The sequence below is a fragment of the Tubulanus polymorphus genome, chromosome 3, assembly GCF_964204645.1.
Source record: "Tubulanus polymorphus chromosome 3, tnTubPoly1.2, whole genome shotgun sequence".
Taxonomy (NCBI): Eukaryota; Metazoa; Nemertea; class Palaeonemertea; order Tubulaniformes; family Tubulanidae; genus Tubulanus; species Tubulanus polymorphus.
In genome coordinates this window covers 13,243,404-13,266,377 of record NC_134027.1, presented here as the reverse complement: position 1 = coordinate 13,266,377, position 22,974 = coordinate 13,243,404, and the positions used below count along the sequence as shown (strand labels likewise).

Genomic DNA, 22,974 nt, shown 5'->3' with positions numbered 1-22,974 from the left:
TCTGGCGCATTAAATCGCGATTTTCAGTGGTTAAATGTTATCAAATGGCCTCCAAGTAGACATATTTAGAAAATATAGGATGTTCTGAACAATTTAAAACAGATTTCATCGAAATCCTTTGGATATTTTAGGAGTTACAGCAGTTTTAAATCGAAGTGTCTGTATAGGAGTTTCCACCCTTTTCTTTTTATATATAGGCCCTATAGTACCAGGGATACTGGATGATGTAAGCTACAGTTCACCCCCACACTTCAAATATGAGCCCCTGTGCATGTAATAAATAGATGAAATCTAATAAGTGGCGGACGCCTCGTTACTACAGCCATTGATTTAAATGTAAACTTTAGGCTAATTTAAATTTAAAAAAGTAGATTTTTTCGCCGAGGCACCGTCGACGTGTGTTGAAAGAAAATTACCCCAAATATTGTCTTGGATAAAAAGAATGAACACCAGAAAATAAGCTTTTTTGTGAATAAACATTTCGTAAATCATTGAAGGATGAGAAATTGATCCCATATGCGCAGAAAAAAAGTATGTATGGTTATCTATATCCATAAAAAATTGAAATAGCTCCAGTCTTACTGAAAGAAAGCTGGTTGGAATGGGGAGGGCTCAAATAACAATATTCTTTTTAAATTTTTGAATTATCTTCAGTAGTTTTCGAGATGTCCCAAATGGAAGTTTGAAAATTTGAGTGAAAAGTGTCTTCATGTTTCGATACCCAAAAACTGTGATCTAAGAAGGCAATATTTCATGTAAACAAACTCCAATAGGCCTATCTCATTAACTAAGACATAGACTAGAAATTTAAAGAGCAATACACTCATAGCACTTTCAGGTGAAAGATGAAAGACCCAAAATTTTTATCTGATCCCAAATGCCTATGGTTTCCATGGAAACGGGCCAAAAAATGGTAAAATAATGGAAATATCGATGTTAGATCGAAAGTTATGATGTATAAAGGGGATAGAAAAACTAGTTAGGCCCTATCAATAGTTTATGTTTGCCCTAAGTTTATCTAGGAATATCTATTATTATATAATAGATTATCATTATTTGGTTTCCATGGTAACGGCAAGAAAAATTGTATAATATTTAGAAATATTGATATGATTTCAGGTGAAATTATTTTTTTCACTACATACTTTAAAGAAAAAAACTTGATTGTTAGGGCCTGTCAGTCAGGTCTATAGGCTCCTATTGCAAATTGATTTAAATATACCAATTATAAATGTTATTTGCTAAATGAATTTTAGTAAAGAATAGCAGAAAATCAGGCTTGGCCTAGCTCGAAACGCTGAAATTTGAAGTACATTCATGATATCATAATAAAATCAATCAGTTTAGAAACATAAACCAAGCAATAGTAATAATACTACTAATAATAAATAAATAATAATCCATTTGTTTTGTTTTGAGCTAGATTTCAACAATATTTTATATATATTTCAATTTTGCTGCTTTTGGAAAATCCCCTCGGGAGCCTCACTGTCCCATCATGCGCCTCTATTTTTGCCCATCACAAGCCTCAATTTATCCCTTTCAACAGCCGCTTTACTGACGGGAGCGTAGTGGTGGTCTGCGCGAGCAAAAAAAAATTTTTACCGATCATTTCGCTAAATCTGTCCTAATATTCAGAATTGGTGATATATAATTATGAATCAGAAAATGAATACAATAATTCACCGCTAGACCGATAAATAATTGTTAAATATTGATCTCATCACGAGCAGCGCGGCGCGTCGTCATTCAATAACAAGTGCCAGCCACCATTTTGTATCGCTCGCTTCAACGCAAAACTTAGACATCGACTTTTCCGGCAGCGATCGCTCAGCCCCGACACGAATTAAGATCATGCGGTCTTCAGTATTTGAATTATAAGATCCTAAACCTTTCGATTCCTAATGATTCGTCGCATATTCCGTGTCCTAAGCTGACGAATTTTGCTCTTGAAAAAGGGTATTTTTCGATTTCTATTTTCTTCGACTAAAATGCGGATTTATCGGTAAACCAACCCTCAAGTGATAAAGATCGATCTTATTGGTTGATTCCAGAGGATTTAAGCTCATTTGCATTGATAGACAGGTTTTATGAATGATTTTACTACGCGATGTCAAAACGCGTAGAAAAAACGCGCATCTCACTTAACCTAATCAATAATAGTTGCGCCCCGCGTGGACATGAACATACCTAGTATCGTTGAGCACGGTGGGTCCTTGTCTAATGTCTATTTCAACCTGACTTGAGAGCATTCCGGGTGGCCTAGCTTGCTCATTTTTGGTAGTACATACCTGATAAAGGTCTTAGTAGTACCAGAAAGGACAGGCAGTCGACCTTTAACATTGTTTTTTAATCCACTTTAAACTGTATTGAAGGATATCCAAAAAGTCTTTATCTGAAGGGGTTCATGAGAGAAAAGAGACTCCATGATTTGAAAGTTTAACAATATGTCTCCATGCCTACCAACTGAAGTTTGGTATTTAGGCATGGAAACGTATTGTTAAACTTTCAAATCATGGAGTCACTTCTCTTCATTTAACCCCTTTCAGTGAAGTCTTTTTGGATATTCTTCAATACAGTTTCAAATGGATTAAAAAATGATGATTTAGTTCTATTGCCAGTCCTTTCTGGTCCTACTAAGACCTTTATCAGGTATGTACTACCAAAAAATGAGCGAGCTAGGCCATTCGGAATGCTCTCAGGTCAGGTTGAAATAGATGGCGTCTCGTTCAAAATGCGGCGCTAATTCAGGCCCAAATTATTAACATTTTGACCAAAAGGAAGTAAGTTTTTTGGCTAAAAGTTACTGATTTTTGTTCCCCAAAAAAATTCCTTTTTTTGAAAATATTTTCCGACTTTTTCAATATGGGCCATTTTCATCCCTGTAAAACACCATTAACTTACCTCAAACTGAAGATGTAAGGGAAACCTGGCGTAAAATATGCCATCGAAGTCTCAGTATTAGTAACATGGGAGAAGCTAACATTTCTCTGTCAAATATAGTAGTTTGATAAAATACATTTAATAGTCGAAGTCAGTTAATTGTGATCTAAATATTGTCAATTTGATCAACGAATCGGGTCATTGAATAGGGGGTAGAAAGGTGCTTGGAATGAGACTCGTCATGGAGACTATGAACCCTGCATTTCTTACATTGCAAAAAACAGGAGTTAACCTCTGTAGGGGAGGTTGACCTATGTTACGGTCTCTAAATGATATGGTCATCCAGTAAGTGATTATTTATCATGAATTGCATATAATTCAGATAGAAAATTGCCGTAAAAATTTACTGTGCCGAAATCAGGTCACCCTCCCCTATGACATTTTGGCGTCAGACGTTGTAGGGAACCCGTAACAACGACTGGTATTCAGACTAGGTAGGTCCAGTTTCACAGAGAGGATCGATAATTGATATACTCAATTAATGAAGAAATTTGGAACTTCTTTGTGAAACGAAACTGATCCAACAGGTTTATTCCAAGACTATGAAAGGAAGAGAGGGGTGAACTGCAAACTGGCCTGGGCAAGACTTGGCATTGCAAATTGTCAATTCATATATCAAAGAAAATGAATTCTGTGAGAAAAAAATAATATTTAGGATGCAACAAAGTATGCATTGCAAATATGCACAAAAAATTTATATCTGTGAGAAAAGTATCCAAAAATTCGGCAGAAGAAAATGTTAGGCCCTATTAATGAAACGTAAAATAAATCGGTTGAAAAGAATTTTCTTTTTTGAAGGTTTTTAGCCCATGTGGGACTTTAGTCCCAGCGGGCTATTGTGTTCACTTTTCGTCCGTGGTTCGTCCCTCCATCCGTAGATGGAATCCAGTTATTTTGGGATGTTTTGAAGATGCTTCAATGTAATTTCTTGATATTTGGGTTACACATGTATCTACCCTAGACACATCTTCAACCCAAAAACTTGCCCTATCAGAATCAAGATGGCCGACTGGCAGCCATTGTTGTTGGCAAAAATCAGCACTTTTTACACATTTTTGAAATTTACGAGGTAAATTTTGGAGACGCTTTTATCAATTATATCAATTACCTTGATCGTTTGTATATATTTGTATCCCCTAAGGGCCTATCAGCATGAGAAAAATTGGGTCGATCGGACTCAAGATGGCTGTCCTGTGACCTTTTTTGTGCCCAAAAATGTCAATTTTGGCCTGAATTCTGAGTCCTGTAGCTACCTAATAGTTTGCCATTTTTCATTGCAATTTGTTTTCAAGTTTATTTTCCATATATATATGATTAACAAATTACAAAGTATACATTATATAAATATAAATATATATATATATATATATATATATATATATATATATATATATATATATATATATATATATATATATATATATATATATATATATATATATATATATATACATGGCTGGATGCATGGAAGCCATTATAAGCTGTAAACCCGAGAGTCCCATGCACACTGACAACAATACAATGCAAATACAAGTGTTATGGTTGAGATGAAATGGAATGGGGCGGATGAAGAGAGAAATAGCCTGCCTAAAAAATTGATTCCACAAATAGAACAATTTTAAAGGGACAATGAATTGGAGAATTATTATTTGATAGTACGATTATTTAATTTCAATTGATTTCAATAAGAGGAAATTTTGATTTTCTTAAATCTATTTATCATTGTTTTGATGCTTGGAGAACTTCTCAAGGTGTCTGTGCTGTTATGCCATATCATTGGTACATTTTTCGTAAAGGATCTATTATATAAACTTGTGTTATGTAAGCCTATTCTGGGATAGTTTCTTTGGCGGGTGTTATAATTATGAGTAAATTAATTTCTATTAAATACATCTAGGACCGGTGCCGGTAGTTTGGATTTGCAGAAGTTATATGCAGTTTTTAACATTTCAAGATTGATTAGATCATATAGCTTTAATATATTTAATGATTTGAATGCGGGGGACGATGGTGAGCAAATATCTGAATTTTTGATCAAACGTACTGCTCTTTTTTGAAGGATGAATATTTTTTCCAGAGTAGATTTGGTAATTAGAGGAGCCCATAAGTTTAGGCAATATGTTAGGTGGCTTTGGATATAACTGAAGTATAGGATTCTTTTGGTCCAGGTTGGAACAAAATTTTTAAGTGTTTTAATCATGTATAGATTTTTATTGATTTTGTTAATTACGGTATGGGCATGTTCTTCAAAGGACAAATTTTCACTTATATTAAGACCAAGCAGATTGAAATTTTTTACTGACTGATTGCCCAATTTCAGATTGATTTCATTATGATTAACTTTAAATGAATAAGGCTTAAATAACATATATGCTGTTTTAGTAAGGTTAAGGGTAAGCTTATTGGCTTTAAACCAATCTATAACAACATTTAGGTCATTTTTAGCTCACTTGGGACTTTAGTCCCAGCGGGCTATTGCGTTCACTTTTCGTCCGTCGTCCGTCCGTCCGTCCGTCCGTCCGTAGACGGGATCCAGTTATTTTGGGAAGTTTTGAAGACGCTTCAAGGTAACGTCTTGATATTTGGCTTACACGTGTATCTACCCTAGACACATCTTCAGCCAAAAAACTGGCCCTGTCAGAATCAAGATGGCTGACTGGCAGCCATTGTTGTTCGCCAAAATCAGCACTTTTTACACATTTTTTAACTTTTTTGAGGGAAATTTTGAAGACGCTTCGATCAATTACCTTGATCTTTCGGATATATATGAATCCCCCCAGGGCTCATCAACGAAACAAAAATTGGGTCGGTCGGACTCAAGATGGCCGTCCTATGACCTTTTTAGTGCCCAAAAATGTTAATTTTTGCCCGAATTCCGAGTCCTGTAGCTTCCTACTGGTTTACCATTTCTCATTGCAATTTGTGATGGGTATTCTTTGGAAAGGGATGTTTTATACCTCAGACCGGTATTTTTCATCAGCCAATTATGACGCAATTGGCGGCCATCTTGGTGTCACCAATACTCATTCGTAAGTGGGAAAAAGTTTTTCCACATTATATTGATACCTAAGCGTATTTTGCTACCACAATCAATTAGAAAGTTGTAGTTCATAACATGTTCTATGATTGTGGTGAGTTTCAAGGTAATTGGATCTCGTATATGGCCACCAGGGGGCGTTGAATAATACAATATCTTAGCATTTCTTTATTATATTCGTACCTGCATATTTTGTAACCACAATCAATTGGAAAGTTGTAGCTCATGACATCATCTATGATTTTTGTGAGTTTTAAGGACATTAGTTTTCAGCCCACTTGGGACTTTAGTCCCAGCGGGCTATTGCGTTCACTTTTCGTCCGTCGTCCGTCCGTTCGTCGGTAGACGGAATCCAGTTATTTTGGGAAGTTTTGAAGACGCTTCAAGGTAATGTCTTGATATTTGGGTTACACATGTATCTACCCTAGACACATCTTCTGCCCAAAAACTGGCCCTGTCAGAATCAAGATGGCCAACTAGCAGCCATTGTTGTTCACCAAAATCAGCACTTTTTACACATTTTTGAACTTTTTGGGGGAAATTTTGAAGACGCTTTGATCAATTACCTTGGTCTTTCGGATATATGTGAATCCCCCCAGGGCCCATCAACATAACAAAAATTGGGTCGGTCGGACTCAAGATGGCCGTCCTATGACCTTTTTAGTGCCCACAAATGTTAATTTTGGCCCGAATTCTGAGTCCTGTAGCTTCCTACTGGTTTGCCATTTCTCATTGCAATTTGTGATGGGTATTCTATGGAAAGGGATGTTTTATACCTGAGACAGGTATTTTTCATCAGCCAATTATGACGCAATTGGCGGCCATCTTGGTGTCACCAGTACTCATTCGTAAGTGGGAAAAAGTTTTTCCACATTATATTGATACCTAAGCGTATTTTGCTACCACAATCAATTAGAAAGTTGTAGTTCATAACATGTTCTATGATTGTGGTGAGTTTCAAGGTAATTGGATCTCGTATATGGCCACCAGGGGGCGTTGAATAATACAATATCTTAGCATTTCTTTATTATATTCGTACCTGCATATTTTGTAACCACAATCAATTGGAAAGTTGTAGCTCATGACATCATCTATGATTTTTGTGAGTTTTAAGGACATTAGTTTTCAGCCCACTTGGGACTTTAGTCCCAGCGGGCTATTGCGTTCACTTTTCGTCCGTCGTCCGTCCGTTCGTCGGTAGACGGAATCCAGTTATTTTGGGAAGTTTTGAAGACGCTTCAAGGTAATGTCTTGATATTTGGGTTACACATGTATCTACCCTAGACACATCTTCTGCCCAAAAACTGGCCCTGTCAGAATCAAGATGGCCAACTAGCAGCCATTGTTGTTCACCAAAATCAGCACTTTTTACACATTTTTGAACTTTTTGGGGGAAATTTTGAAGACGCTTTGATCAATTACCTTGGTCTTTCGGATATATGTGAATCCCCCCAGGGCCCATCAACATAACAAAAATTGGGTCGGTCGGACTCAAGATGGCCGTCCTATGACCTTTTTAGTGCCCACAAATGTTAATTTTGGCCCGAATTCTGAGTCCTGTAGCTTCCTACTGGTTTGCCATTTCTCATTGCAATTTGTGATGGGTATTCTATGGAAAGGGATGTTTTATACCTGAGACAGGTATTTTTCATCAGCCAATTATGACGCAATTGGCGGCCATCTTTGTGTCACCAGTACTCATTCGTAAGTGGGAAAAAGTTTTTCCACATTATATTGATACCTAAGCGTATTTTGCTACAACAATCAATTAGAAAGTTGTAGTTCATAACGTGTTCTATGATTGTGGTCAGTTTCAAGGTAATTGGATTTCGTGTATGGCCACCAGGGGGCGTTAAATAATACAATATCTTAGCATTTCTTTATTATATTCGTACCTATCCATATTTTGTAACCACAATCAATTGGAAAGTTGTAGCTCATGACATCATCTATGATTGTTGCGAGTTTTAAGGACATAAGTTTTTCTATATGGTCACCAGGGGGCGTTGAATAGTAGAATAACTTAGTATTTCCTTATTATATTGGTACCTAGGAATATTTTGTTACCATGATCAATTGCAAAGTTGTTGTTCATGACATGTTCTATGATTGTGGTGAGTTTCGAGGTCATTGGGTTTTGAATATGGTCACCAGGGGGCGTTGAATAGTAGAATGACTTAGTATTTCCATATTAAATTGGTAACGAGGCATATTTTGTTATCACAATCAATTACAAAATCGTAGCTGCTGACATGTTCTATGATTGTGGTGAGTTTCAAGGTCGTTGGTTTTTGTAAATGGTCACCAGGGGGCGTTGAATATTGAAATTGTTAGATTGTTGAGCATTTGAAACCACTTCCCAAGTGGGCATGGTGTCCCTGGACCCCTAGTTCATATTAGAAACTAGAACTTTAAGATTTTTATTAATGACAAATACTGACGTCCGCAAAGAGAACAGCTTAACAATTTTTTAAATTTAGGGTCAAGTCGTTGGTATCAATGATAAAAAGCAGAGGCCCTAATATTGAGCCCTGTGGTATTCCATACTCAATGCTTCTCAACTCTGAATTATGATTTTTATATTGCACAAACATATTTCGATCTGTATGATAGCTTTTAAACCAATCTAAAGCTATTCCACGAACGCCGAATAATTTAATTTTTTGATAAGAATATTAATATCGAGTGAGTCGAAAGCTTTAGAAAGATCTAAATATACACTTAGCATAAAGTTATTTGTGATGGGTATTCTTTGGATAGGGATCTCTTGTAAGCAAGACAGGTATATTTGATCAGGCAATTATGATGCAATTGGCGGCCATCTTGGTGTCATCAGTACTCATTCGTAGGCGGAAAAAAGTTTTTCCTCGTTATATTGATACTTAAGCAAATTTTGTTACCACAATCAACTGGAAAGTTGTAGCTCATGACATGGTCTATGATCGGCGTGAGCTTCAAGGTCATTGGTTTTTGCATATGGCCACCAGAGGGTGTTGAACAATACAATAACTTAGTATTTCTATACTATATTCGTACCTATGCATATTTTGATACCACAATCAATTGGAAAGTTGTAGCTCAAGACATGGTCTTTGATTGTGGTTAGTTTCAAGGACATTAATTTCTCTATATGGTCACTAGGGGGCGTTGAATAGTAGAATAACATTGTATTTCCTTATTATATTGGTATGTAGGCATATGTTGGTACCGTGATCGATTGCAAAGTTGTAGCTCATGGCATGTTCTATAATTATTGTGAGTTTCAAGGTCATTGGGCTTTGCATATGGTCACTAGGGGGCGTTGAATAGTAGAATAACTTAGAATTTCCATATCATATTGGTAACTAGGATTTTTTATTTTATATCTTATTGTTTAGGATTTTTTATCTTTTGTTACCACAATCAATTACAAATTGTAACTGCTGACATGTTCTATGATTGTGGTGAGTTTCAAGGTCATTGGATTTTTTCAAAGTCATTGGATGTGGCTTTGAATATTGAAATTGTTAGATTGTTCATCATCTGAAACCACTTCCTACCGTAAGTGGGCATGGTGTCCCTGGACCCCTAGTTTCTGACTTTGTCAGCTAGGCAGATTTGGTTAAAAAGACACTTTCTAGAATCCACATAGTGAATCTGTCTACGAATTAGGCTGCTTGTGGTCCTTATGAGGCGCTATGGCAGCCGCTGTAGTGTCTGAGTTAGTTTCGCACGCGCGGGGCGATGGCAGCTTGACACAAGGATTTTGACCCCAGTATCCTAGATACTAAAAAGACAAGGTAGCCAACTGTCGTAACAGTTCGTTATTGATAATCCAATCCGCTTCAAGTAAGATTATTCATAAAGATAGCGAATTTCTGCTTCAAACCGAGTGGTTCGAGTGCCTCTGAGATTGTTCAATCGTGCTATTAATCCGAAAAAATCGGCAAAATCCATTTGTACTGCACCAGCCTGGAAGTTAAAATGACCATCATTTTGAAAGCAAATAGTTCTTTCGACTAGTAATTCTGAACTGATTTTTACAAACGAAGGCTTTTTGGAAAGGTTAGACTCTGATCTTACCTCTGCATATCGTTATTTCTGATTCAAATGATAATCCTGACTGTAGCGAATGCAAAATGTGACTGAGATCAAAAGCCGTTTTCAAAATAGCGACACGGCGGCCATTTATCATAGCTCCGCACTTAATACGAAAATCGAGAATTCAAATCAGAAACTTTTGACGTGGAAACACATCGCAAATTAGACAAAATATCTTACATTTATGTAGTTAATCTTATAATGATAATATAATATTTGTTGCGCGTTGTAATTATTCTTAAAATGCGCATAAGTGTGATTAGAAAGCATCGCGTTATAGCATTGATTGCGGTACTCATCACAAATTGTCAATAAGTGTGAAGCTGCCCCGTCAAAACCCATGGGGCTCTTGTTTTTATGCCCTCACCACTTTTCCTGTGGAACAAGGTATCATTTTTGTGTAGGCTCATCATGCTTTAAATTTTATTTTAGTTTTATGAGGAAAAAACTTCTTGACTGGCTTCCGAGATGACAAATGGTATGTATTATGTGAAGTATTTGAGACTCGGCACATTTTCTATACGATTATCACACTTTATAGATTAATTATTGTGAATATGTTTTTGGGATGTCTTGCTCATTTTTGGAATTCTCAGAGAGGTCTTATACAGATCAACTGCGGAAAACAGAATTTAAATTTCTAAGTGGCGACTGCTTTTGAAGGTTATTGATGAAGCCTAAATTGGGTAAATTGGCAATTTTATGTGGTTTTTGGGAATTTTTAGCGATGTAGTGTGACCTCATCTTGATCTACTAACGTAAACACAGCATGAGCGGATTTGTACGACATTTGCTGTCGAATTTGCAAGTAGGCTTTTTATATATTAATGATACAACATATAAAATTCTTCAGTAAGATAACTACAATAGAAGAAATAAAATTGACAAGGATTTTTCATTTTTTAGGCCAGCCGTAGGCTGAGCCTATTACTATACAAATGGAGCGAATTTAAATGACATAGTTTCCTGAGTAAAGGTTATTTTACTGTGCAACTGAGCATATATTCATACAAATCATTCATTAGAGCATTATCCATTATCCAAACTCTACGTAGCTGAATTTTGAAAGAGGGCCTCGTTAAAATTTATAGGCCTATGAGCTTTTTCGCGAATATCTGATCGCAAAAATATTGGTTTTGAATAGCCAATCAGGAAGCAAAGACTCCTCTATGATTGGCTTAGCCAATCAGGAAGCAAAGACTCCTCTATGATTGGCTTAGCCGCAGAAATCAGCAGGTGTTCACAAGCCGCGGTATCGTCTACCAATTTACTTCCGGGTTTTATTTTCAGATCTAAAATTGTATTTCAAGATCGAATTCTGTGAAAGCTTTAGTTGATTTGGTTTTTGGGAGGAATATTTTTATCAGCACTTCAGAAAATATCATTGACCATTGTGCAAAGTCCGGGAAAAATAGCTTTTTCTTAAATCGGATAGATGACCTTGATATGCTAATTAGCCATGTGCTCAAACTACAAATTCAATCAAATTTTATTCTGTAAAAAATATCAAATCCAATTTAATTTTACTTAATTGCACAAATAAAAACATCAAATCCAATTTATTTTTGTTTTTTTTTAGCAATTTTCAGAAAATTCAATTCTATTCCGCATTAAAATCAATAAGACCAAGGGAAAAGATTTATCTGAGGTATTTGTTCCTGTCACATCCAGTCACTGTCTGTGCTACTTTTGTATTCTACGATTGTATTGTGTGAATTATTAGGTATTGACTCTGAGCTGGGAGTGTATTTTGACAAATTTAACCCACAAAATGCATCATCATTTACCATTTTATGAAAAGCTGACAGACTGGCCATAGTGCCCCTTGGGGCTGTTGTTCTTGTGCTGTGCTGAAAATTCCATGTTGATGCGCGGCGTAGTTTGCAATATTTACTGCGGAGCTGTGATGATAGCGCCCTCGTTTAAGTGACATGTGTAGCTCATCAACAAAGCCGTAAATCTTTAGATAAAGGATATTCTCTCGATTTTTGGTTTACCTTTGTCAGCGATATGATGTTGGCATTGAGCCAATTCATGTAAAATCGCGGTACGTTTTTTTATGTGAGCATTTGTTTCATTGGTTCTTGGCTTAAAAGACGTATAATCGATGCGATTGAAGACATGGCGAACCTCCGTCGATGACATGGTCAACTGAGTTAAAATTCTACGAAAAACTGTTTTTGGCGGGAAAAGTTCTTAGCTCTCGCGTATAAAATTGCAATGACCTCGATTGGGGGGGGGGCGTTGTCTCTACGAACAAATGAGATTGTTTTTTGGATATACGGGGAATTCCGGCGCTACTAAAATTATGGGAAAGCCATAGAATGGTGTACGTTTCATTGGACTAGGTGCCGTATACGTGCCTGGTGAGGATGTAATTATTTCACTCATCTGCCATAGGTATTGTTTCATTTTAATACCCGGTGATTGTTTTGATTGACATTGAGGTGTAAGCGAATATTCACTTACACGAGGCCTCCACATGCACGCGGAGTGCTACACCACACACACACACACACACACAAGCTCGTACAGTACACTACGGTGATGCTGTAACGCGTGAACGTTTGATATGAAAATAGGCTGAATAATCATAGCAGAAGATGAGCGCTGTGTTTTCTGTTCGATAGAATTTGTAATAAATTGTAATTTCTTGTGACCTGAAAATACTAAGCAGCAAACTAAAAGGTCTGTCGAGGTCTGAATATTGTAGTGGTAAATTCCAGGACTTAAAACGATCTAATAGCCGATTTCTTCTGTACCACCGATATTTTAGCTTCCGTGGCCAACATTGGAAGAGGTTTCCAAGACCCAATATTCAGCCACCCTCTGATATGTGATGAATTTTAGGCCATCCCAAAATAATGGTCTTTTTGCCGTAACCCGACCAACCTGACTTCAGAGGTACCGAGTGAAAACTTTTTTCTAGGATTCATTGAAATAAATTTTATTTTTGATAAAAACAGCCGACCGACTATGAGCTACGTATGTTTGAATTCTAGTGTGCATAGTGTGAAAACATGCCTTGACATGTGGCCTAGTTTAAGTTTCCAGGAAACTGGCAGTGTTCCAATAAGCTGCCATTCATTCTAATAGTGACTAAAGTGACTGAATAGCTGGTAACGTGAAAGCGCGCACATATTCAATGTACCGTTTCATTTTTAAGACAGAGATGACGCTCTGGACGAAGTTATAATTTTAGAATAATTCTTGAAATCTACGCTATTAGACAAATTTCCTGTGCGCAACGTAGATGATTTTTTGCGATATTGTTTCCATGTAAAAAAGCCCAAAGGTGAAAAATTTGTTTTTTTTTTGCCCAAAAATTTTGCAAAAAAAAAATTCTACCTACCTACCGACTCATCCTGAAAAGTTGAGTCGGTGTTGCAGCAAACAGACAATTATTTTGGGATGGCCTTATTTGAATATTTTTTCATATCATATTAAACATATTTTTTTGAAAATATAAAATAGTTTCCCTGCCGTGCCTACCTGTACCCTACAAACTTTTAGACGTGGACCGCAAACAAATGTATATCTTTGGTCTTATTTGACTACAAAATAATTCTTTAGGAAAGATAAAATACAATATAAACTGTGGATCTTTGAAGTCACGAATTAAAAAGATTTTTCAAGCAATGCCCTTACTCCAAACAACCTCTAGCTTTCAAGGTAAACCACACTTTGCCCATGGGCAATTTATTTTGAAAATATTAGAACTAAAACTAATTATGCATACGCCCGGGGTCATCTTGACGAAAAAATGTTTGTATTGTTATGCAGATGAATTCTAAACAATTCTAATTTGCATTAGAAAACACTATGGATGTCGACCAATATTGTGTAGTATATAGTTGAACACTGCGCGCGATATGGCTTGCTCGCTATGGGCCTGCCTCTGCGTGGGATTCGTCTTGTTGACCTCTGCGTCTGCTTGACGCTATCGTTTATGATGATATGGTTACCTAACAGGGTAGCTGCGATCCGTGTGCTTTCTCAAAAAGCGGGGTTTAAACTATATTGCTATTAGTATGATACTACGAGGGAACGTAGACTGTCGATTCTGTCCAGTGAAATATATCGCTTAGAACAGATATAGCTAGGTTGAGAATAGATAGAGAACTCATTTGAATGTCGAACTTGTTGCTAACGCGTCCACATAGAAAGAATCTTTCTGGTTGTAAAATATTATTAACTTTGTAATTGGCTCATTTCTAAAACTGCTGGGTCTGTTATGGTAAAATTTGATCATGGTTTAAAAAAGTAATGTACAGGGTAGATAGGTGGCTGGCTGGATCAAGCTCGGCAAAGGGTGGAGAGAAGGTATCAATTTTTTTGCCGTCGGGTTTTGAATCCTGAAAATCCTGAGTTTGTATGGAACTTAGAATACTTTCTCATCTCCCGATACAGCAAGAGTTGATTTTTAGCTTCAGCAACGAATATATAAATATCACATCTGAGATACTGAGTCAGTAGGTTGGTGGAAATATTTTTTTGCAAAATTTTAGGGCAAAAAAAATTATCACCTTTTTTATATGGAAACAATATCAAAAATCTGTGTTTTGCACGAGAAATTTGTCTATAGCCTAGATTTCAATAATAATCTTTAAATTCTAACTTCGTCTGGAGCGTCATCTCTGTGTTCAAAATGAAACACTACATTAAACATATGCACGCTATAACATTGCCAGCTTTAATATAGTCACTAAGAATGAATGTTAGCTTATTGGAACACTGCCAGTTTCCTGGAAAACTTAAACTAGGACACACTCGAGGCATGTTTTCACACGATGCACACTTGACTTCAAACATGCTTAGCTCGTACATCGGTAGTTGGTCTATTGGATGACCGTTTTTATCAAAAATAAAATTTATTTCAATGAATCCCCAAAAAAAGATTTCACTTGGTACCTTTGAAGTCGGCTCGGTAGGGTTACGGCAAACAGACCATTATTTTGGGATGGCCTAAGTTCTAGATCGCCGATAAATCCCTTTTATCATTTATCATTTAATTTATTCTGGTCCTGGGCCGCTGTTGATTCTAGATTTTAAGGACTTTTAAATCCATACCAAAAAAACAATGATGGACAACAAACCTAGTGAAAGTTTATGGAGCCGAATAAACTGAGCAGTCACTTCGTTACTAGAATCAAACACAATTTTTATATATCTACCATGTCGAGAATTACCTGCTTACAAAAAAAATCCTGGCTGTAAGAAAATCCATATCTGATATGACCGTATGACTAACACCATTGAAAACTATGAATAAAATGTCCATTAGCCTGTACAAATCAAACAGAGACCCGTTAGAAAAAGGAATAAAAAAATATGAGCAAAGCTCGGTTTTGATCAAGCGAACTACTGCACATCACACCAGCACGTTACCCGCAGCGCTATCGGGTCTATTCGCTCAGCCTCATAAAGCCAAAAAACCTAAACTTTCTTTTATTACCGTATTTTCCGGCCAATAAGCCGATTTTCTAGCCTCAGATTTTTACCCAAAATATCGTGATCGGCTTATTGGGCGAATACGATCTGACATAAAAAAATCACTTCCTGATCTATGCCACTCTAATGCTCTCAATGATCGTCAAAATCAAGAAAAGTGGTCAATATTTATTTGAGGTCATTATTTACTACCAATTATAATCTATTTTGAACTATTTTATTTTTACTTTGATTGTTCCATCACCGCACAGCGGCAATGGAATACATTTATATAACGCGCGAGTTCATCGTACTACCACGTGTCAGTTCATACATTAGTATATATGCAAATCAGCAGTGAGCCGCGTACTGCGTGTATGGCTGTGTGTATAGTAATCAGCTGAGTGAGTCTATATATAGCACAGTCACTCGGCGATGATAGTATACACAGAACTCTCACACATCGGCGGGCGCTACTGTCAGCCTCTTAAATCGTCAATTAAGACGAACTAATTGACAAATCAGTGAATTAAAATCTCTGATGAAGGGCCTCGGCTTATTGGGCGAAGCTTTATGAAATCCATGTATTTTAGGCTAAAAAACTGCCCTCGGCTTATTGGCCGAGTTGGCTTATTGGCCGGAAAATACGGTATTGTTGTCTAGCTACTAATGATATTTTAACTGGAAATTTGGTCCTGTGGAAAAAAACGACAGCAACCTAGCCACTGTCAGAAGAGAACTTGAAATTTTTGGTTTACCTTTGTCAGCAGTATGAGGTTGGCGTTGAGCCAATTCATGTAAAATCGCGGTACGTTTTTTTATGTGAGCATTTTTTCGTTGGTTCTCGAGTTAAACGATGTATAATCGATGCGATTTAAGACATGACGAACCTCCGTCGATGACATGGCCAACTGTTTTTGGTGGGAAAATTCTTAGCTTTTGCATATAAAATTGCAATGACCTCGATGGGGGGGGGGGGGCGGGGGCGTCGTCTCTATGAGGGAATGTGATTGGCTTTTTTTGGGATATACGGGGAATTCCGGCGCTGCTAAAATAATTATGGGAAAGCCCTTAATGGCAAACGTTTCATTGACGTATTTCGTTGACGTATACCGGTATATATATTGAACACGTGCCAGCTCGGTGTTCGGGAGTCTCTCAGTAGATGCACATTTCGTATGCACTTGTTCTACTTTGCTCTGCAGAAATTAATTGACAGATGATTGACTGGAGATCGGTGGACGATACTGAACTGTAAAAGCATTCATGATAGTAAAGTCTGCCGTTGCCGTTAGTCCAATGATTTCACAGGGCAAATATTAAAGGATCAACTATTTAATCGATTTTATTTCCTGATTGATTTAGATTATCTACCACTTGTTATTATTTAGTTGATCTTTGAGTTAATATGTATTTTAATGAAACAGGTCCTAACATCAAAGTGCAAATCGAATTGAAATAAGACACGTACCGTAAAAACCGGCGTATAAGTCGAGTTTTTAACCCTTGATTTTACCACTAAATTATTGACCTCGACTTATACGCCGAGTACAGTTTTCTACGAAGTATTTTCAGGTCACAAGAAATATTAATTCTACCAGACAAAAAAGACTATAACAGTGCTATAACAGTTTGAATAATTATTATATATATTAATTATATATGATAAATAAAGTTATTTAATGAAAAAAACTTCTTTCATTTTGACACAGCTTCATTTAAAACGATGTATTCATATATGCGCGCTCATAGCAGCGCTTAATACATTAGGCTATATATAGCATGTGACTCACACTACTGTATCACTGTATGGTAGTGTATTATACCTGAGTGTGTGTAACAGTCTATTGATTAACACACAGCAGCAATCAGGCTGACGTGTGGCGGCGTGCGTGAAGGCACACATCGTTATCAAAACAAACTATTCAATACAATGATACTAGTAATTATTCTTCTAAGAGAAGGGACTCGACTTATAAGCCGGATATATGTTAAAATCATAAAATGTAGGTCTAAAAATCGACCTCGACTTATACGCCGCGTAGACTTATACGCCGGTTTTTACGGTATTTATTGTGGGAATCGAACCTAACAGAAACGGGACGTTGGAGTCATCAAAACACACTTTCATTATGAGTGTAGCGTTTCGTAGTTCGAATAAATAAAAATTCTAGCATGTCTCTTCATCCACATAGGGCCTGAACATACTTACCGGACGAGCGTGTGCACTCACTCACACCAGGGTCGATCATAGCGGTAGCGTGATCCTCTTATATGTCCTCAGAGTGTATATATGTAAATGTGTTCTTATGTAATCGATGTATGTAAAATGGCGCCGCTACAAAGGGTCCGCCTGCGTCGCGTAAACAACGGGAAAGATGTTTATGAAGGGGTCTACGACCACCACAGGAGGTTATGTTTGTGTGTAGAATAATAAATGACTCTCAGGCTTAACTCGACCTAACACACGAGTAAGCAATTCCCGCAACCCCGGGTGTAGATTGCTGATAGATCCAGGAACGTAATGACTGGGTCGATTCGAAAACTATCCTCCGGGAACTAAGGATCGGGCCCAACCCTATGTTAGAACCTACAGATAGCGATGCGCACCCTTCTGTTCACCCAATAACATACGACTTCGTAGCTATACATGAACCTGAATCGACCGTATCACACACCACGTCACCCACCCCCGACGTGGAATTTCCTCGCTTGAGCCTAAATTGGATAGCGGAATAAACAGAAACCGCCCGTCACCCGAACGGGATTGCACTACGTTCCGCTGGACTCTACCATTTCCGAGAGTAAGCCTCTATACAGACCATGGACGCTCCGACCAAGTCAACGGTTTTACTACCCAACATACTATTACTAAATCGTTAATACCATTACGTGCTGCGACAGCAGCTTTTATTTATCTACCGGAAACTGACATATGTCATGCTCAAATACAAGACAGGTTCATACTCCACAAATGCTTACATACTTACAAAGGGAAAAGATAATGCGATTGACACTTGCTGTTACGCTTCAAACTTATACAACGAACATAAAGACCGCGAACATTATAACACAATAAGGGTTACCTATATAAAATTTATCGAAACTTTAAGATACACGCATAAAAGCTGGCCTTAAGGGCCTACATCACACATACACGAAGGAAGAATAATAGTTTAATAATGCTATAAGCGCAAATAATGGTCAAACCCGTCTCTATATACTTTAGTATGAATGGGGAGGAATCAGCACAAGAACCCAAGACCTAGTATCAAGAATCCGTACTTAATATATAAGTATTAACGGATTATAGTACGACGTTCCTAAGGACAAACGAGAAACACAGGGCCCGTCAATAATACATAAGTATGGACGGTGAACGTAATGCCCAATGGCTTATGGCCATAAGTAAGGAAATCGTACTATGATTTTGCCGTAGCTTAATATTTAACAAGGAACAATGCTCAAGACTAGTAACGTATTTACAGTAAGGGGGATTCTGTGGGCCTAAGGCCCTTAATTTTAACTCAGAAAGAAGGAACAGAGACGAACGGGCACAAGACCCGCAACGCTGACAGGCGGCGCTGTCCCCGGACCGACTTACATCTTAAAAAGACGTTCTCTGAGTAACTGACTGAAAGAGAAAACTGCGCGCCTTATGTTCTGATATTGCCGACTCCGACGTGTTGCATCTCCACTCCGCGTCGCTTCACTGGTCGCTCAACAATGGCCGCCCTGTCGGATGTGCTTCCTAGGATTCTTCCGAGCCGCTTTGCTGCTGAACTACGTTGTCTTCTTATCGAAGTAATATACCATTAAAAAGCTTGGAACTTGTACTTTCTGATGATATGAAATTCGTATTAGATAGTTCGGTCGTTAAGTCAAGTGAGGTCCCGAAAGGCTGCCGTCATGGGTGACTGCGTTCGAGATCGCCGGTTTAACCGTCGAATACTCGTTAGTTTTAAGACACGAAGGTGCCGAAATCATCTTCTAGGTTTGTAATAATGATAATTATCTAAGAACTTAATTTCTGTGACTAAATACTAAGGTGATATGTTATGGTGACAGTAACAAGACGTCTTCGTAGAAACTTTAACTCTCCCGCTTATCGAGCGGGCCATGTGGCCGGACCGGAAGTAAACAAACCGGCGAAATCGGTTCATCTACCAAACTACAACTCGTGTCGCCTAAAAACGATGACATTAGTAGATGCTTTCACCGAGTCAAGACTTTATAATCCTCTTTCAAACGGTATCGTACATGATAGCTTGCGATAATTATTTCGTGTGTAAAAGGCGAGATAAATACGGCGGCGGCACTATTTACCACCGGGAACAATTTCGGGACTAAGGAGCCGCGGGTTATCGCCGGAGTTGGAGTAAGGGGAAATGTATCTTCTGTACGGTCGCTAATAAACAAGGGGATAGAGGTATCTGTGTTGAGAAATGAAATTTTGTTACACGACCCCCTGTCAGACCGAACAAGGTCGAACAACATAGCAACAAAATTTCCTCAAGGAGAGGTGATCAGCAGATTTCCAAATTTAGTCGAACGTTAAAGACGGATAATACCTCAGAAGAAGAATACGGAATTACTATTATTTTATTAAAGGCAGCATTTATTTCATGGATTCTAACAAGTGGCGATTTTGTGCTATGTAGACGCGGCACTGAGCGCAGTTGAATGCATCTCCTGCGTAACCGAGATACTTGACCCCGAGGTGTTCATGCAACAGAACGTATTCTCTTTCGGCGGGGGCGTCCGTCTGAGTAGAAGCATCCCGGCTCGTTACGCTTGGTGAAAGGACGATGGATTCCTTAGGCGGGAAACACGGAGGTATAACAGGAATCCGCTTCCGTTTTTTCACGGTGACCAGTTTTGGCGCCGGTTCGCCTTCCGCTCCAGCCTCGGCGACCTGTGCAAAGATAAGATCTAATTTGCTGGTGGAGGGCGTGGCACTAACGGGTGCCTCGATTGCCGCACTGTTATGATATTTCATCATATGCGATTCAAAGATGGAGGTGGGGAAAACCCCTTCGCACACTTTACACGTAGGCCTGCGAAGACAAAAGAAAGGATCAAGAGTTAAGTACACGAATATCGAACGGGACGGTGTACGACCCTTCCACTACGAGTTTTCGTTGCTAAAGGAGGATTAGCAGTGTCAATCGCACGAGGGACCGAAAGAGAAATGTCTGCATCCGGACGCGGATGGATTTTGAGACGATCGAAGTGAACCACTTTCTCAGAGGCATTGGGCAACCGGATACGATAAGTTACGTCATTAAGGTCTTGGACGATAGTACAAGGACCAACCCAATGCTTCCAAAGTTTCGGAGATTTACCGAGAGGCACGGCGGGTTGATGTAACCAAACTAACTGATCGACACGAAAAGGGTGTCCTCGAGCCTTTTTGTCATACTGGTTTTACATGAAGACTATACGTCGACTTAAGGAGTTCCGAGTGCGGTCATAAGCAGTGGAAGTACGCTCGCGGAGTTCACGGGCATAAGATGTTTGTTCTTGTGCAAGAGACAACGATCTTCCGGATAAAAGATCCAAAGGCGCAGGGAGCTCACGACCCAACATAAGAAAGTTAGGAGTGAAGCCAGTAGCATCGTGCCTGGAGGCTCGATAAGCCATAGTTACGAACGGAAGCTGCAGATCCCAATCATCTTGACTTTCTTCAATTACTAGAGAAAGCTCCGATACTAATGTGCGATGGAATCGCTCGACGAGACCGTCGGATTGCGGGTGATAAGGACTAGTACGGGTTTGCCTTATGCGAAGGAGTTCGCATACCTCCTTCATGATTTTAGACAAGAAGTTACTACCTTGATCGGAATGTAATTGATCAGGTATTCCAAAACGGGGAAAGAATTCACGGGTAAGAATTTCGGCTACCGTGACAGCTTCCTTGTTGGCGATAGGATAAGCCTCCACCCACTTAGTGAAGTAGTCGGCTACGACAAGTATGGCGATATTACCACGGCTAGTTCTAGGGAAATTACCAACGATGTCCATGGCAACTTTTTGCATAGGGAATCCAACTACCGAGGACTGTAGAGGACCGTGATTTGGCCGAGTAGGGTTTTTCCGGGAGAGACACAACTCACAATTTCTGCACCAAACGGCGACATCGCTCTTTATATCGTACCAAAAGTACCTGCCGTGTATTGCGGTCAATGTGCGCTTGACGCCAAAGTGCCCGCGAACAAGGTGGCCGTGAAAATGTTCGAGCACCTCCTGTCGAAACTGCTTCGGTAAAAGTAAGATAGTTGAATCGGAGTGACCTTCCCTGTGCATAATGATGTGAAGCAAACCATCCACGAAACGGAGGTTCTCCCAACGGGTAGACTAGAAACGGTCAGACGGGCCCTTAGAAGCAGACTCTTCGTGGCTAGGGCGGACCTTATCTTTCAACTTTCGAAGTATCCATCGCAATTCCGGGTCACAACGCTGAGCGGACGCTAACTCTTTTTTAGACCAATGTGGAAGTAGAGAGAAACCTACCGCGGTAGTGACACTGCCGATAGTATTAACGCCTACCTCGTCAGAGGGTACGGGCGATCTACTCTTACGCTCGATCCTACGACACTGCGAACAGTTCTGACGTGATAACGCGTCGGCATTTCCGTGGTTTCGCCCGGGGCGGTGAAGGAGTTCATAGTCGTACGTGCTAAGGACGGCTATCCACCGAGCTACTTGGCCCTCGGGTTCTTTAAAGGAGGTAAGCCACCTAAGGGATCCGTGGTCAGTTCGCAAAGTAAAGCGAGTACCCCATAGATAATGTCGGAAATATTTGACAAACGTGACAACGGCCAGTAATTCCTTCCTGGTTACGCAATAATTGCGCTGTTCTTTGGACAATGAACGACTGGCATAAGCTATGACTCGTTCGCTACCAGCGTGTACCTGGGAAAGAACACCACCGATGCCCGTATCACTTGCATCAGTGTCAAGGATAAAAGGGATTCTCAGATCAGGATAAGCTAGTACAGGGGATGTAGTGAGCAGTGATTTCAAAGTTTCAAAAGCTTGTTGACACTCAGCAGTCCAAAGGAACTCTCTACCCTTCTCGGTGAGACGATGGAGGGGTTTAGCTACGGATGCAAAGTTCGGACAAAAAGACCTGTAATACGACGCGAGGCCCATGAAAGAGCGGACTCCGGTGACTGTACGTGGAATAGGCCACTCGCTCACTGCTCTCAATTTTTCGGGATCGCAAGAAATGCAAGCTTCTGAGACGATATGGCCTAAGTATTGGACCGACGCTCGAAAGAAGTTGCACTTCTTAGGCTTTAATTTTAACCCAGACAAACGGAAGCGCTCAAATACCCGTCCAAGGTTTTCTAACGTGGCATCAAGGGACGAGCCAAAAACAATCACGTTGTCTAGATAAACCAGACAGATTTTGTATTGCAACGAGGATAGGACGTTCTCCATCAAGCCTTCAAACGTGAAAGGCATTTTCTTAAACTGAT

At 38.9% G+C, this 22,974-nt stretch overlaps 1 protein-coding gene across 1 annotated transcript in view; it reads left to right on the top strand.

Annotated features, from left to right (window-relative positions):
• Window positions 1-22,974, top strand: part of LOC141902037 (protein kish-B-like) — a 40,810-nt gene that overhangs the window by 1,590 nt on the left and 16,246 nt on the right. Inside the window, exon 2 of the mRNA XM_074789674.1 lies at window positions 10,493-10,538. Coding sequence (XP_074645775.1) covers window positions 10,529-10,538 — 10 coding nt within the window. The 5' untranslated portion in view covers window positions 10,493-10,528. The remainder of the gene's footprint in view (window positions 1-10,492; window positions 10,539-22,974) is intronic.